The sequence below is a fragment of the Mustela lutreola genome, chromosome 15 (genome assembly GCF_030435805.1).
Source record: "Mustela lutreola isolate mMusLut2 chromosome 15, mMusLut2.pri, whole genome shotgun sequence".
In the NCBI taxonomy this organism is placed as follows: domain Eukaryota; kingdom Metazoa; phylum Chordata; class Mammalia; order Carnivora; family Mustelidae; genus Mustela; species Mustela lutreola.
Window position 1 is genome coordinate 6,670,874 of NC_081304.1, and position 17,092 is coordinate 6,687,965.

General features: G+C 50.8%; 1 protein-coding gene across 1 annotated transcript in view; it reads right to left on the bottom strand.

Annotated features, from left to right (window-relative positions):
* The window catches only part of DNAI2 (dynein axonemal intermediate chain 2), a 28,233-nt gene extending 11,427 nt beyond the window's left edge, over positions 1-16,806 (bottom strand). The window contains exons 1-6 of the mRNA XM_059149084.1: positions 16,703-16,806; positions 10,489-10,682; positions 8,921-9,082; positions 7,770-7,891; positions 4,832-4,974; positions 3,767-3,880 (exon numbers count right to left, since the gene is read on the bottom strand). Of these exons, the coding sequence (XP_059005067.1) occupies positions 3,767-3,880; positions 4,832-4,974; positions 7,770-7,891; positions 8,921-9,082; positions 10,489-10,671 (724 nt within the window). The 5' untranslated portion in view covers positions 10,672-10,682; positions 16,703-16,806. The remainder of the gene's footprint in view (positions 1-3,766; positions 3,881-4,831; positions 4,975-7,769; positions 7,892-8,920; positions 9,083-10,488; positions 10,683-16,702) is intronic.
* Between the last annotated feature and the right edge of the window lie 286 nt (positions 16,807-17,092).

Sequence of the window (17,092 nt, forward strand, 5' to 3'; positions counted from 1 at the left end):
ATTTCTAGGAAATCAACAAAAACACGATCCATGTTTTGATTTATGGAATTGAACTCCATAAACTTCCCCTGGAGCGGCCTGGCCCAGATATGGGCTTTTTTTAGATAAGCTTGCTTGGTCTGGGCAGAGCAGTGCTCAAGGGTAGGTCCCCCTGCAGCACCTCCCACAGGCAGCAGAGCCCCCAAACCCCAGGCTGTTCTGAGCTGGTGGGATGAGCCCTGAAAGGGGTTATGAATAATGAGCGAGGCAAGGCTCCTGAATAAATCATGCACAGTGGCTCCGTTTGTTTTCTAGAGCCCTGGCATCAGGTAATTTGGCAGGAGACTTGTGGGATCCCATGACTGATCCTGGGGAGGAAGCAGCAGGCCTGAGGGGGCAGGAGTCAGAGGCCTCAGAAGAGTGTCTAAGAAGTTTCCCTGCCATCCAGCTCCCACTCTGGGAGGAAGAAGGGGAAGGAAGAGAACGTGTAAAGGTAGGAGGGTAGGGAGCACTTTTTAGGGCCAAGGTCAAGTCAGGCCTGGGATGCAGCCACAGAGGCTGAGGGCCAGAGGCTGCTGTCTGGGGGCCAGAGGTGGAGGGCAGGCAGGCAGGCGGGACCCATGTGGGAAGCATCCTTCCAAGCTTCCCAGGGATCCAAAAACCAGTTTTCTGGGTGTACCATCAGCAAAATCAGCAGCCTAAGGTCCTCTGAAAATCTCTTCCTCCATAAAAGCAATGAGAAAACTGGCAGAAATTATAGGTCAACTTTTTCAGAACAAATTAGCCGAAAGTTTGCAGCCATCCAGAGAGTGTTCAGAAGAAAGCTGAATGTTAGTAAGGACAGTGAGTTTTGGGGCAATTTTTTTTTTAAGATTTTTTATTTTATTTATTTGTCATAGAGAGAGAAGCGAGAGCAAGCACAGGCAGACAGAGTGGCAGGCAGAGGCAGAGGGAGAAGCAGGTTCCCTGCCAAGCAAGGAGCCCGATGTGGGACTCGATCCCAGGATGCTGGGATCATGACCTGAGCCGAAGGCAGCCACTTAACCAACTGAGCCACCCAGGCGTCCCCAAGTTTTGGGGCAATTTTACTTGCCCAAGTTAAGACCCCAACTCTCCAAGTCCCACGGGGCAGCCTCAAAAAAATAAAAAGAACATTCCATCTCCCTGGTAAAAATCTGCAACTGGGCAGCCACAAGAGGGTAATGCAGCCAGAGCTCATTCAGAGCCTCCCGTCCAAAGAACCGCGACTGCCTGACCTGCCTGGTGGTTCTCCTGCAAGTTGTCTGTATTCGGCTTGACTTGGAGCTTGATGAGTGAAAAAAATGTCTTATTATGGAGGCAGCAATTGAAAACGGTGATAATTACAGGCAACTGAGTAACTTTGCAGCTTCCTGAAGGTGGGCCAACAGGAAACTAATCACTAATCACCTTAAAAGGTAAGCATGGAGAACAAGATGTCCAGAGGCGCTTTGAAAAGCTCCAGCATATTCTTGGAGATCTGGAAGGCCACCTGCCTGGGCAGGGCTGCATGCATGCCCAGAGCTGAGCATATGCTCAGGGAAGAACAAGGGAGGTCCTCAGCCTCTGCCTCTGGCTGACCCCGAGGCTCTGCACAGAGGCTCAGGCAGGGATGGCAGCTGCCTGGCTGAGTGTCACAGACATGCTCAAACAGGCACACAGGGGCTCTCAGCAAAGACTGGTTGGCTGCAGGTGCTTGAGGATAGAGTACAGACTTCACAAAACTGGTCCAGAAAATTCACTGAAGCAATGAACTACCACAACAAACAGCAAGGAAAACAAACCCCTGGGCAGGTATAGGGTCTGATTTCCAAAGTTGTCACTTTATATCCTGTAAAGAGAGTAATTTCCAGCAAAAAAATTACAAGATATACAAAGAAATGAGAAAATATGGCCTATACACAGGGGAAAAGGCAATAAATAGAGACTGAGCCCAAGGAAGACCACTGTTGGACTTATTGGACAAAGACTTTACATCATTGATTTTAAGGATGTTCAAAGAACTACAGGAAATTGTATCTAAAGAATTAAAGTATGGGAATGATATCTCGCTCAAGATAAAATATCAATAAGGAGATAGAGATGATGATGATGGTGGTGGTGGTGGTGGTGGTGGTGATAGGGAGAGAGCATGAGCAGGAGAGGGGTCGGGGGACAGGGAGAGAGAGAATCTCAAGCATAACTCACACTCAGCAGGAGCCTGATGTGGGGCCCAATCCCATGACCCTGAGATCATGACCTGAATTGGAATCAAGAGTCAGACGCTTAACTGACTGAGCCACCCAGGCACGCCAACAGATAGGAATTCTTTTTAAAAGGAAGAACAAAATAGAAATTCTGTGGAGTTGAAAAATATGTTCACTGAAATGACAATTCAGCGGAGGGGCTCAGCAACATACGTGAGCTGGCAGAAGACCCCCCCCCCCCGAGCTGGAGGGAGGTCGTTTGCGATGACCCATCTGAGAAACAGAAAGAAAGAGGAACGGATCTACCAAAACTGATTCGAGAAGACCTAGAAAGTGTGGAGCAATCCAGAACAAATGAAGAAGATGCATCAGAGGGGCGCGTGGGTGGCTCAGTCAGCCGAGCTTCTGACTCTTGATTTCGCCTCAGGTCATGATCTCAGGGATGTGAGATGAGGCCCCGCATCAGGTTCCACGCTCAGTGCAGAGTCTGCTTGGGATTCTCTCTTCCTCTCGCTCTGCCCCTACCCCAGCTTGTACTCTCTAATCCAACCATCAATGAATGAATTAATTAAGAAAGAGATTGCATTAGCAATGAAAAGGTTTTTTTAAATTTTATTTATTTATTTGACAGAGATCACAAGTAGGTGGAGAGGCAGGCAGAGAGAGAGAGAGAGAGGAGGAAGCAGGCTCCCCGCTGAGCAGAGAGCCCAATGCGAGGCTCGATCCCAGGACCCTGGAATCATGACCTGAGCCGAAGGCAGAGGGTTTTGTTTTGTTTTGTTTTGTTTTTTAAAGATTTTATTTATTTATTTGACAGATAGAGATCACAAGTAGGCTGAGAGGCAGGCAGAGAGAGAGAGAGAGAGGTGGAAGCAGGCTCCCTGCTGAGCAGAGAGCCCGATGTGGGGCTCTATCCCAGGACCCTGGGATCATGACCGGAGCCGAAGGCAGAGGCTTTAACCCACTGAGCCACCCCAGTGCCCCGAAGGCAGAGGTTTTAACTCACTAAGCCACCCGGGCACCTCTTCATTAGCAATTTTTAACTTCCCCTAAGGAAGGACCAGATGCCCTCATTGGTGAATTCTACTGAACATTTAAAGAATTCGTACCAGATGTTCCTGATCATCAAAGGAGGAGGGAACGTGTCACCACTCATTGTGCATGGCGGGAATCACTCACACCCAATCCCATACAGGTGTCTCTGCCTGCCTTTCCTGAGATGGAGCTCCTCACAGGTCTCATTATCCCTCTGCCCCCTAGCTACTCTATCCCAGCTGGGGCAAGTGGGTGGTGAATGCTCCTTGTCTTTATACTTGACCTATAATTTTCTTAAAACTTTTTATTCTGAATTGGTTTCAGACCTCCTTTTGGAGTTTTGAATAATCGTAATTAAAATCGGAGTTTTAATAGTCGTAAAACTATTACAACGGGAGACCCAGCTGAGCTATCAGCAACCCCCAACTCGCCCGGATGTCTGGAGCCCATCCGCTGTGGGAAGTCCCCACCTCCCTTTGCGCCCCAAGGGAGGTCCAGCAGGCGTGTGGGCCCTGGTGGACAGCAGCGGGGGCTGAGCCCCTCCTTACCAAGCTGCCCGTTGTAGCAGCCTCCCAGAAGCACGTGGGAATCTTTGGGGTTGTACTCCAAGGTGACAAGAGGAGAAGATGGCTTTAGGACAATTTCAGGCCTGTTGGGGTTTTCTATAAAACAAACACACAAGAAATGGTCCCATTCGGGGACCATGGTCTAGAAAACGAAGGACAGGGTCAAAGAGTTTAACCCTTCTAGAAGTGAGAGGTGGCGAGGGACAGCCTGGAAACCCCACGCCCCCGCCCCCGTCTTCCTCCAGGTTGCAACCTCTAGGCCCCGGTGACCAGAATCTGGAACTCTTGACCCTAAGGGCTCTTCTGGTGGTTTTCTCTTTGGTAATCAGTAGTGTGGTGTGTGTGTGTGTGTGTGTGTGTGTGTGTGTGTGTGTGTCCATTTTGTGGGTTTGGTAGGAAACCAGGTTTGACCACAAGGTTTTTACATAAAAACAATTCTCCCTGACTTCTCCAAACCAGTTTCTTTGTCTGTATAAGGGGATTAATGGTGGAGTCCAGCCCCCAGGGTGACTGTAAGCCTTTGTTGGGTTGTTCCAAGAGCGTTGTGTGCTCGGTTCTGAGCTTGACGCCTACACGCCTACACTTTCACACTGGTGACAGTGAAAGGACGTCTGACCATGCATAGCCCCCCAACACCGGCTCCCAGCCAAGCTCACGCTCTTAGAGAGAGACAACGGATCTGTGCTTCCAAGTGGACACACTGCTCCTCCTGGCCATAGGTGAAGGACAGATGCCAGGAAAGGTGGCACAGAGGGGAGTCTGTCTGAATTGGGCTTTGCTGGGGTCTGGTCTTGAATGCCCTGATCAAGGATCTGGAAATGAAGGGAGTTTCCTGTTTCTGCTATGGCTCTGGTTTGGCTGCGTCTGAACCCAGACAGGGAAGGGATGGGTGGCTTCCTGGGGTCCTTGTTCCCTTCCTATGAGGGACCAGCCCTGTGAGAGTCCCTGGTCTGCAGTTTCTATCTTCCACTCCTGTGCTTTTCTGACCTCTCCCCTGCCCCCACCTCCACCAGCTTTCCTGGCCACCTGGACTCCTCCGCTTCTCACCCAGGTCCCAGATGTATGATTCGTGGCTCATGCCCTCAGGCGCCCGCTGAAAATTCAAGCAAGAATATGCCACTGCCAACTTCTTGTTGCCATCAGGGTGCCAGGAGAGGTGTGTGGCTGACCGCTTGATCTCTTGGGGGTCCCTTTACAGGAGAGGAAGAGGAAGAATGGAGGTTGAAGCCTTCCCACACCTCTTTACCTCTTACTTACTCAATTACTTCTTTATGAAAAAAAATTTTTTTTTTTTTTTTGAAAGAGAGAGCATGAGAGCAGGGGACAGGAGAGAGGGAGAGAATCCCAAGCAGGGTCCATGCCCAGTGCCAAGCCCAACACGGGGCTTGATCTCACAACCCCAAGATCTTGACCTGAGCCAAAACAAGAGTCAAATGTTCAACCAACTGAGCCACCCAGACGCTCCACAGAGAAATTTATTTTAAGAACAAAGTTTAGAGGACTCTCTTAATCAAAAATCCACCCTTGCCAGCCATAAACAGAAGGCAATTATAAATACTAAACCCATGGAAATAAAAAATACTAAATTCTAGTCTGATATTTTCATTTGCTGGAAGTTTTGAGCCTGATCAAGGATCCTGAAATGAAGGGAGTTTCCTGCTTCTGATATGGCTCTGGTTTCCCATCACTATTGAAATAAAAAGGGAAGCAGAATCCAGCAATCCTTGGTATATGCCCAAAAGAGTTGCAAAGTTTTGTCCACACAAAACATTGCACATGAATATTTTCAGCAGCTTTGCTCATAATCGCCCTGACTTGGAACGAACCAAGTTGAAGCTTGAAGGATGTCCAACCAAGACATCCTTCAGCAGGTGAATGGATAAATAAGCCAGGGTCTATCCAGACAAGGGAATATTAATCAGCATGAAAAAGAAATGAGCTATTGAGCCATGGAAAGACAGGGTGGAAATGCAATGCACATCACTAAGTGAAGGAAAGCAGTCTGTGAAAGGCCACAAAACTGTATGATTCCAGCTATGTGACATTCTAGAACACATAGAGACAGTAAAGAGGTCAAGCGTTGGCCAAAGTTTTGGGGGTAGGGAGGGATGGGTAGGTGGAACACAGGGATTTGAGGGCAGTAAAACCATTCTCTATGATACATTTGTCAAGACCTATGGAGGGTACAGCACAAGGAGTGAACCCTAAGGCAAATGGTGGATTTGGGGGTATTACAGGCTGACTGTTGTGCCCCCCAGATTCATAGGCTGAAACCTCTCCAGTGTGATGGTATTGGGGGGTGGCTGTGGGAGGTAATTCAATCCTGAGCCATTCAGAATGGGATTAGCCCCTGATAAAGGGAGTCCGGAGAGCTCCCTCACCCCTTCCGCCATGTGAGTTCTCAGTGAGAACATGGCCGCCTGTGAACCAGGAAGTGGGTCTTCACCTGGCGCAGAGCCTGTCCACCCTGATCTGGGATTTCCGGCCTCAGAACTGTGAGAAAGTAGCTTCTATTGTTTGTAAGCCTCCCAGGTTATGGTGCTGTATCAGAACAGTGGTTCATGATGGTGACAAAGGCCCCACTCTGGGCCGGGGTGTTGATGGCAGGGAGGCTGTGGGGGTGCAGGGAGGAGAGGGCATGTGGGAACACAGCACTCTCTGTGCTTTCTAATCAGTTTTGCTGTGGACCTGAAACTGCTCTGAAAAATAAAATCTTAATTAAAAAAAGGGGGGGGGCAGGAAGCAGAATGAGTAAGAAGTAGAAAAGGTCCCAACTGAGACTTTGTCCTTGAAGAAATCAGAAGGAACAAAGGAACATGGAAAGCCAAGTGACTTTCTCACTCCCTGATTCCTCTACTTCACTTCCCTCCTCCCTAGGAGCACTGTTAGAGTGAGAGGAGTGCAGGCTGGGACCCAGAAGACCAGAGCCCCATCCTTGGTTGGGTCACCCACCCACGTGCGTCGTGGGCACCATCCCCTCCCTGGGGTCCGTCCCCTCATCTGGCAAACGTAGAGGTTGGGATGAGATGATGTCTAACCCATCATCCTGCTAAGGTGTCCCTATGGAAGGTCAGACCCCAGGAAGCTGGGACAGCCCCCGCCCCGCCCTGGACCCTCTCCTCGCAGCCCTTGGTCCACTTCACACATCACGACTCTGTCCTGGATCACAAAAGTGTCCTTCCTAGTTGAGCTGGGACAGGGTCTAGTAATTCCCAGGACCTTCAGAGGGTCCCGGTTGCACAATGAATCCCTCAGAATTGGCATTTGTGGCTGGCCACTTCCAAAATCGCAGGAGTGTGTGTGTATTTTTTTTTTTTTTTTAAGAAAAAATAGTGCTACCCTACATATTGTTCTGTACCTTGTTTTCTCTGGTTTGGCTTAACAAAGTAAATCTTGTCATGGAAGGGGCTGCCTCCTTCATTCTGATGGCTGCATGGTATTCCACTGTGTAGGTCTACCAGAATTGCTAGAAGCAGTCTGCTACCGATGGATTTAGTTTGGTTCTGGTCTTTGCCTATAGCCCATGCCCCGCTTCAGTGAATGTCCACACACACAGTGATTCCACACACACGTATCTATAGGACAAAGTCCTGTTGTCAAACTGCTATCCTTGGGGGTTATTACCAGGTGCACTCCCATGAGTGTGGGATGAGGGTCCTGTTTGCTCACAGTGCTGCTGCATCACGAATGTCCTGTACTTTGAGCTCATTCGGCCCTGCCTGAGTCAACTAGACTTGCACTCAGCTTTGCAAATTCCCTTAGTCTTTCCCTTGAGTCTGTCTTCCTTTTCCATCAACCAGACCTTACCCCCAAGGTAAGGACCTGTCGGCTGCTGCATGTTCTATGGCTCTGCTTCTTACCAAGATCGGAGCACAGATGGCATTGTACCCACAGCATGGAGTGATCGGCAAGGAGTGACCTTTGGAAACACCCACCCGTAGGGGTGACAGAGATCAGCCAGACATCTGCCTAGCTGGAGAGGTACCTGAAAACATTGATGGTTTTAGCTGAAGGGGCCTCCTCTGTCACCTCCATTTCATCCTCATCATCAAAATACTCCTGGTAGATGTCAATGGCATTATTCTGCTTGATGCAGTGCTCCATGATCTGAGGAGGACATGTCGGGAGTTCTTAGCAGGAAAGGGAGGTCCCTGCAGCCTAACCAGGACTGGGATGGAGTCTGGGAGGGACAAGACATATCCAGTGGTTTTTCCTATTCTTCCTGCCCACCCATACCTTCTCCATGGGGCCACCATCACCTCCAAGGGGGTGAAAATTGGTTTTGGGGGGTAAAATAATATTACTTTCTATGTTGAACGCACAGATATACATAGAGTACATAAACAATGTACGTATAGTATTAAAACTTCAGGGGGAGGCAATTAGGAAAAAAATGTCTAAAAAGGCTCATTGGGGACAACAATGAAAAAAAAAAAAAAGTGAAGAAACACTGCTCCAGGCAAACAGAATTGGTAATCGCTTCATAGACAACACCCATGTTCTGGTTCTGCAACCCAGAAGGCCCTCACCATTTTCCCAGATGCCCAGCAAGGAAAAGCCGAGCTCAAGGGCTTCCTCTTTCAGGAAGCCTTCCCTGATCCCTTCAGCAGGAAGTCGAATCTCCTGCCTTACGGAGCAAAATAGCAAGTCATCCCTCATCTTACAACATGTCCTCTACCTTACAGGGCGCTATCTCTGTATTTGTCATTGACCTCTAGGGGATTATAAACTCTTTGGGGGCAGGATGTATGGAAATTTTTGCGATTTTTTTTTTTTTTTTTTTTTTTTTTTTTTGCAGTTCATTCTTGCCATCTCTGCTGGCCTGGCAGAGGCTAGAAGCTCAATCCACATGTGCTGAGTGAATGAATGATCCCTATTGGCAGGTGGCCGCTGGGTGGGGTTCTTTGGGGTCCTTTTTGCTCAAGGGGAGCTCTTGTCACACTCCTCCTACAGCCTGTCCAGCCCTCGCACCCTCCCGCCTTCCCCTTTGGTTTGCTGTTGTGGATGGGTCTGCCTGATCCCAGATAGAAGGTTCTTGAAGGTAGTCAGTGCTCTTGCCCTGAGTAACCACAGGAGCTGAGCACAGCGCCAGGCACGCCCAGCCGGGGTGGTGGCTGGAGCTGCAGGAAGCCTCACCGAACCCAGCTGCATGATGGCGTTGATGTAGTTCTCATCCTTCTCCACCTTCTTCCGGAACCGGATCGTCTGCTCCAGCTCCAGGGGGTTCACATCCTTGGGCCAGCCCCCCTCAACGTGGTTAATCCCCCGGGTCTCCATCTCAAACCGCTCCGTGTTGGCCTGAACAGAGAGGCACGGGTGAGAGCATACTTGCCCCAGGTGTTAACACGAGGCCATGACCGCCAACCAGCATCCCAGGCCCCCCGTCCCCTGGAGACGATCCCCTGGCCAAAGCCGCAATATGGTCTGGTTCCAGCAAGGAACTTTCTGGTCCTCAGATGGTCACAGGTGGCGACGGAAGTGCTGCCCTACAGAGCTAGCAGCTTTGCGATGCCGCTGCCATGGGTAATCCAGTTCTGACTTGATCTAAACCCTAACGGACCAGAGGGGCCCACCATTTGTTCTGTGAGATCCCAGAGGAAAAGAAGTGAGTGAGCCTGCTGCGCCTTACCTTGTACTATGCCACGGGCACCGAAAGATGGAAATGATGGAGAGGGAGGGATTGCTCTGCATGTTCTCTGTGGAGGGGAGGACCGTAGGGACAGTCATAGTTTACCCCTTAAACTTGCCACTTTGCCTCCTTTCTGTCCCCACCCCGATTTAAAATTGTGGTTAAATACATATAAAATTTATCACTTTAGCCGTTTAAAAATGTACAGTTCTGTGGCACTAAGGAACTTCCCAATGTTGTGCCACCATCACTGGCATCTAGTTCCAGAACTTTCTCATCAACCCAAATGGAGACCCCAAACCTGGGAAGCAGCCACTCTCCTTCTTTCCTTTCTAGGCCAGGGCTCACAAAAGCAACTAGTCTTCATGGGGGTGGAGACCCGAAGGCCATCCTGTCTATTTGGCTACTCCGAGGACAATGCCCCCGGTCCCCATGATAGCAGTGAGCCCTGGGAGAGCAAGGAACCCAGTGCGTTTGGGCCGGGAGGAACTGGAGCTGCCCATGAATTGTGTTTGGCCAAATCAAGTGTGATATTCCCTGGGTTGATCTGGGACATGACCAAGTGGCTTCTCTCCCTCAAACTCGTTTTCTCTCAGCAGCGCCTAACACAATCGAGGTGTCTCACCCTCCCCTTTAGACAGGCAGGGAGCTCGAACTGCACCATGGCCCTCCACTCTCCTATCATGGGGGCCCTTCTGACTAGAACTTTCCATAGCACCCTTTCCTGTTCACAAGCGGAGCACGTGCCTGGAGATCCAAATCCCCACTCCCTAGGTTGACCTCTCCCAGGTGTGCCACATGCCCCAGACGACTCTAGCAAGGGTCCCAGGGGTGAGGCCAGAGCCCACAGGAGAGACAGCATCCTGAGTCACATTCGCCTGGCCTGGGGAAGGGCTGGTGCGGGGTCTTTTCCTGCCCCGGACACCGTGGTGGGTCACGATGTCCTTCTGTCCTCACCCTTCCAGCACCCTCCCTGGGCTACTCTCACTGGCTCCTAGTCACCGGGATGGAGCCACGCCATCCCACCCTGGCCGGCCACATTTCCACCGGCCGAGGCCCTGGGGCTGGGTCCCACCTCATGCTCTGACATGCTGGTGGAGCACTGGACGCCCACGTCCACCGGGTTCCGCTCCACAAACTGTTCGGCCAGCTCGGGGTTGGGTGGGATGTCGATGTTCAGCTCGGCCTGGCGGTCGGAGAAGTTGCATTGCTTCCCGAACTCGCTTCGCTTCTTGACGTACACGTACACGATCTCCATGGTCCCGGCGGCTGTGGGGTGGGGGTGGGGGGCAGAGGGTGGTGTTGCGGTAAGGGGCCCCACCTGGCTGCTTCCCCTCACCAGGGTTAGTTCCAGATTCTCAGTCTGATTGAGAGGAGGGGTCCTAGGGGATTTGTTGAGGAGCCACATCCGCATTTTTAAAAAAAACCCATCTATCGAGTAATGACTACGTACTTTATATCTGGTTCTGTTCTTGCATTTGTCCTGAGGTGGACAATAGCATCACCATCTGACTTGGTGGAATCTCATACTTAGAGACACTGAGTGTCCTGCCTGGGACCATATGGCTCATAAGGGGTCCAGCTGCTCTGCCTGACTCCACAGCCCTTACTTACCCAACAGTACTGTTTACTGAACTAATACAGTTATTGGGAGGCAGGAAGAAATATTAAGGCGATCATGTTGGACTAAATTCCTTGCCACATGTTGGACATGTCTATACAGCCTACAAATCTGAGAGCCCCAGGCCTCTCTGGAAATGCCCACCCAACCACCTGATTGTCCACAACTGCCTTCCTAGAGTTCTAAGCTGGGCTGGACACTGACTTTAAGTTCCGGTCCTGCTACTTTTCCCAGCTGCTTGACTGTGGCTGGGCCACTCAGTCACTCCCACACCTGATGGCTCTCAGGCTGCTTGGCCACGGGAACGCAAGGATCAGACACACAGAAAAGTTTCCTCACAAAGGCTAACTGGGAGTTGTAGAAATGCAGTGAGCAGTTCCCACAGATGGCTCTTCTCTTCACTGACCCCTGTTACACCAGGACACTCTGTGGGGTCTGAGAGCTTGGTGACTTCCATGGCTGGCCAGCTGATGAGGTCTGTCTATAAGACTGTACTATGGAGGTGAGCAGAGTCGCCCTTTGCTGGACACTCCTAACTCTCAGAAAGTGGGTCTTTGATGGCTAATTCCCCAGGACTCAGACGGTGGGTCCGTGAGGCTCATGGGCCTGCCCAGAACCCTTGGATGAGTGGGTGGGAGCTGTGGGGAGGACATCTGGACAGGAGCCTTGCCATACTTGAATTTACAACCAAAGGTCTTTGGTGACCCAGAGTTTAGGTTCTTGCCTGTGAACAGATGTTGCTACCTTTGAACTGGAAGGGGACCTGGTGGGAACATACTTGGAGGACATGGGTCCTGCTTTAAGTAAAACCCACAGACAAATGTCCAAACTTAGGAAACAGATGAAAAATGCAATAGAGATGATAGAGTGCCTCATTTTACCAAGCAATGTTGTGCTGGAGTTTTTGCCCAAGAATGCCCTCTGGGGCACCCAACTTGAGTCTATTAAAAAAAAAAAAAAGAAATCTAGGGGTGTCTGGGTGGCTCAGTCATTTGGGCATCTGCCTTTGGCTCAGGTCAAGATCTCAGGGTCCTAGGATCGAGCATCGGGCTCCCTGCTCAGCGGAGAGCCTGCTTCTCCCTCTCCTCCTCCCCCTGCTTGTGCTGTTTCTCTCTCTGTCAAATAAATAAATAAAAATCTCCCAAAAAATCTTTAAAAAAAAAAAAGGAAATCTAATTACATAGACTTTTCTAGGAATTCATAGGTTTTGTGAATGCCAGACTTAATGCCTTGTATTTGTTCCTATAGTTTCCATTCTCTCACTAACTCATTCAGCAAACATTTACTTAAAACTGAAAAATCAAGAAGGCGTGGTACTGGTGTAAGGATGGACATGACATCCTTGGACATCCATGGATACTCCGTCAATGGAATGGCATTGAGAGTTCAGAAATAAACCTTTATATTTATGACCAACTGATTTTTGGAAGAGGTACTAAGGCAGATCAATGGAGAAATGATGGTCTCTTCAACAAAGGGTGCTGGGCCTGCTGGGCGTTCATGTGGGTCAGAATGACCATGGCCCCCTACCTCACACCCTACACACAAATTAACGCAAAATGCATCATGGACGTTAATGTAAGAACTAAGACTATAAAACTAAGGGGGACGAATACAGAAGGAAATCTTCGTGACCCTGATAGGGCAGATTCCTTAGATATGGCACCAGAAGCATGGCCCATAAGAGCAAAAACAATAGTAAGTTGGACTTCATTCGAATTAAACACTCTGCAACGCAAAAGATAACATTAGAGCACCTGGGTGGCTCTGTTGGTTAAGCGTCTGACTCTTGTTTTGGCCCAGATCACGATATCTGGGTGATGAGATTAAGTCTTGTGTTGGGCTGCACACTGGGTGTGGAGACCCCATAAAATTCTGTCTCTGCCCCTCCTACCCCCAACTCACAAACACTTATGAGCAATCTTTCTCTTAAAAACAAAATAAAATCCAAACGAAACAAAACAAAAGGGTGCCTGGGTGGCTCAGTCGTTTAGCATTTAGCGACAGCCTTCCACTCAGGTCATGATCCCCCAGTCCTGGGATCAAGGCCCATACCCGGCTCCCTGCTCAGTGGGAAGCCTGCCTCTCCCTCTCCCATTCCCCCTGCTTGTGTTCCTTCTCTCCCTGTCCCTCTGTCAAATAAATAAATAAAATCTTAAAAGAAAAAAGTTAACTATCTTAAAAAAAAAAAAGAAAACAAAAACAAAAAACCAAGAAAACAAATGAACAACAACAAAAAAACTCGTAACATTAAGAAAATGAAAAGACAAGCCACAGACTTGGAGAAAATATCTGCAAATCGTGTCTGATAAAAGACTTCCATCCAGAATATACAGACACCTGCGGGTCCCCGGTGTTGTGAAGAGCAGTTTGCAGGTTCCCTCACTGCATGCCCCCCAGAGCCCCCCACATACAGTTCTCATTCTGCGTATGAAGAAACCAATGCCCAGAGACCTCAAACGCCTTGTTCAAGGTCACAGTTCTTAAGCTGAGGCAGAGCCAGTGCCCAGGGCCATCTGGATCTAAAGCGGTGATTCTTAACCTTGGCTCTAGGTTTAGAAACTCCTGGAAGGCTTTATAAAATCACAAGGCCTAGGTTAAACTGCGGATGATTGAAATCGGGGTCTCTCCACAGGATTTTCCAAACTCCCCAGGTAATCCCAGTGTGCAGCCCAAGGTGAGAACCACCGATTTACAGTGATGGTTCTTAATCTCTCAGCTGGCCTGTCTCAAACCTGGCATGTTCCTTTGCAAAATGAAGACACCCAGGCCCCCTTGCAAATGCTGACCCTGTGTCTGGGACAGGACCTGGCAATTTGCGTTTTTCACAATCCCCCCCCCAGATTGAATATTACGATCAGACACATGTCTCATCTGCCTCCCCTCCCCTCCCAGTCTGCAGGGAACTAGACCACTGGGTCCTGGCTGCTGGCCCCTGGGATACAGGGCCAAGAACTGTGGGATAGCCCAGAAGCACGTGCCTGGGGTGGCCTTGGCCTTGGAGCAGCTGAGGCAGGGGCGAGAGGGTGAGGGTGGGAGGGTTAACTTCTAGGTCCCTTTGCATCCGCATACATTGTTCCTTAAAGACAGCGCCGCCCAAGCCTGGGAACAGCTGGACCTGAGACAGACTGGCAGAGAACAGAATTTGTCGCTCTTTCTCGAGGTTTGGAAACTCTCCTGTACCAAGAGAGGTAGAAGCGACGGCTTGGACAGCAGAGTGTAGGAGCAGAAACACGACGTGCAGGAGGTGACCCTAACGGGTTCGTTCTACATGGGCAAGCGTTGAGGGGCCACGGGGCTGCTTCGGGGTCCCCAGAGTCACGGGCTGCCTGGTGCTCCCTCTGCGAAAAGACGGTTGCTGAAAAAGCCAGCTCTTTGGAGACACAAGGAGGCTTACGAGCGGGAGGAAACTCCAGAGGCACAAAAATAACCTCTTTTGCCCAGATCATATTTTAAACAGCTTTGCTTTCCTTCTTGGTGCCTCCCAAGGCCAAGCCAGGAGCGAGAACAGAGGCATTGTTTTCTATCTGGAGGCAGACAGAAGGGACATTTAAAGCCTGGCCCGGTGACGGGAAGACAGCTCATTCAGGGATCCAGAGCAGGCTCTTTCTCACAAGCTGGCAGGGCCTGAAGATGAATAGCAGGGTCAGCACGGGGGTCTCAGGAGGTCTCTCCTGCTTGGTGGGACAAGGGCCCGTGGCTGGGCGTCCCCAGGCGGTGCTGTCTGTCTGCAAAGCGGGCTTCCGAGGGGGGCGGGGACAGCCCTGCTGCCAGTTTGGGGCCGTTGGGGGAGGGGGCCCCCACCCGTGGGAACCTAGAGACCCAGGGATAGGCAGGACCCCGCGGGGAGTCTCAAACACAAGAACACACAGGGCTGGCGAACATCAAAGCGACAACTGTCTCCCACGTCCCAGGGCTGTCGGATTGGAACCTTCATCAATGATAAAAACTCCTCTTGTGCGATGATAATGAGCAAAGTGATTCCTGGAAAGAACCTCCCTGACTTAAGAGAAAGTGGGCTTTGGGTGCCTGGGTGGCTCAGTTGTTAAGTTTCTGCCTTTGACTCAGGTCGTGACCCCAGGATCCTGGGATCGAGCCCCGCATCAGGCTTCCTGCTTGGTGGGAAGCTTGCGTCTCTCCCTCTCCCACTCCCTCTGCTTGTGTTCCCTTTCTCACTGTCTCTCTGTCAAATAAATAAAATCTTTAAAAAAAAAAAAAAAAAGAGAGAGAGAAAGTGGGCTTTCCAAGCTTGGGTTGGGGCTAAGAGAGGGGTGGCAGTTTTCGAGCTTAGTAGGGAGAGAGGAGGGGGGCTGCTTTCCCTCCGTGCGGGACCCCATCTAACATAAACACAAAAGCATTTTCCTCTTCCTCGTGGTCCCTAGGGCAGCCCCTAGTTTTTGTGCCAGGGACTGACGGCCTCTGTCTGGCACCTGGCCTGGCAGAGGAATGCAGGTGAGGCACTTCCCTCTTTTTTTCTTTTTAAAAGATTTTTATTTATTTATTTGACAGAGACCACAAGTAGAGAGGCAGGCAGAGAGAGAGGAGGAAGCAGGCTCCCCACTGAGTAGAGAGCCCGACCTGGGGCTCGATCTCAGGACCCTGAGATCATGACCTGAGCTGAAGGCAGAGGCTCTAACTCACTGAACCACCCAGGTGTCCCTCCTTCCCTCTTTCTTATGTCCTTGTGCACCTTCTAGAATGTGGGGTCCTAAGGGACTTACTTGTCTTCAAATGAGGCAGATCTCCCTAGGAATCCAACCCGCCCCCTACCATGGCATCCCACAAGGACAACACAAGGCACACTAGGGTCGACCTGAGCTGAGCTTCAAGCACATGGAGGATAGGGACAGGCAGAGGTGCGAGAAGGTCCCCAGGACTGAAGCGTGCTGCCTTGAGGTTCACCAGCTCTCCCCACTACAACGCTGTCTCCTTGAGGACAGACTACGGAGTTTCCCCTCACCCCTGTCCCCATCTCCCGGTGCAGGAAGGAGCCCAGCACTCCCTCTGTCCCATGCTGAGTACTAGCCCTGTCCCCCAGGGCTCTCCCCTAGAACTCTCTCCCTCTTCCATTTCTGATCAGAAAAACAAAGCACAGCTATGCATAGATGTGACGGGGGAAGTACACAGGGTCTGAAAGCCAAGAACACACTTCTGTGATTCCAGAGATTGTGATAAACTTTGATCGTGTTGCCAGAAGGTGAAGGTAAACGTGTGACCTTGAGCATGGTATCTCAGTGGGCGTAGGAATGTCCCCCTCGGGTTAGGGAGTAAATAAAGCCATGCATTTAGGGGAACTGCGACCTAGTCCGTGATCAATAATTATGGATTCCCTCCCCCCCCCTTTATCAGAAAGCCCACCTCCCCCCCACTCCAGCCCAGATTGCACAAGCCAGCCAGCCAGCTGTGAACCCTTTAGAGACCTTCTGTCCCTCCAGGAGACTGGTGAATCAGGAGCAGACTAACTGGGAGTTCGGGGTGTAGGAGTCTAGGTGACCAGAACCTGCAGTGTCCTGTGGCTCGAGAGAGTGCTGAGGGCAGCCAGAGGGATGGAGTGGGGACACTTGACACCCACCTCCCGGGAGGAGCTGTCCCCAAAGGCTGCCCCCACGAGGAGCTTCTTGGGGCTCTCCGTTTCACTCTCCTCCCCTCTCCAGCCCCGTGCCCTTACCGTAGGTCCTCTCCTGTCGCCTCCAGGCCACAAGGGAAACACCGGAACCGCAGCGTCGGCCCCAGCGCTTCTCAAACGGCTCAGCCCCGCGGAGTTTACCTGTTGCCTAGCAGCCCTGACTGGGCCGGGACGCGGGGCGGGGCGGAGGGCGAGCACGTGACCGCCCATCCGGCAGCATCTTGTGGAGGTCTCCAGAGTCAGGAGGAAAATGAACCAAGTGAGGCAAACACCGATGGTAGTAAACGTTTGTGGGATCTCTGCCAAGGTGCTTGTCCAAATCTCCAAAAATGCATTGGGCGAGAGCCTGAGAACATGCACATTACTGTAGTCAGCGCTGCGAAATCCTGCGCCCTGAGGGGTGATGCCAGGCTCTGCTATTATTTGTCTGTG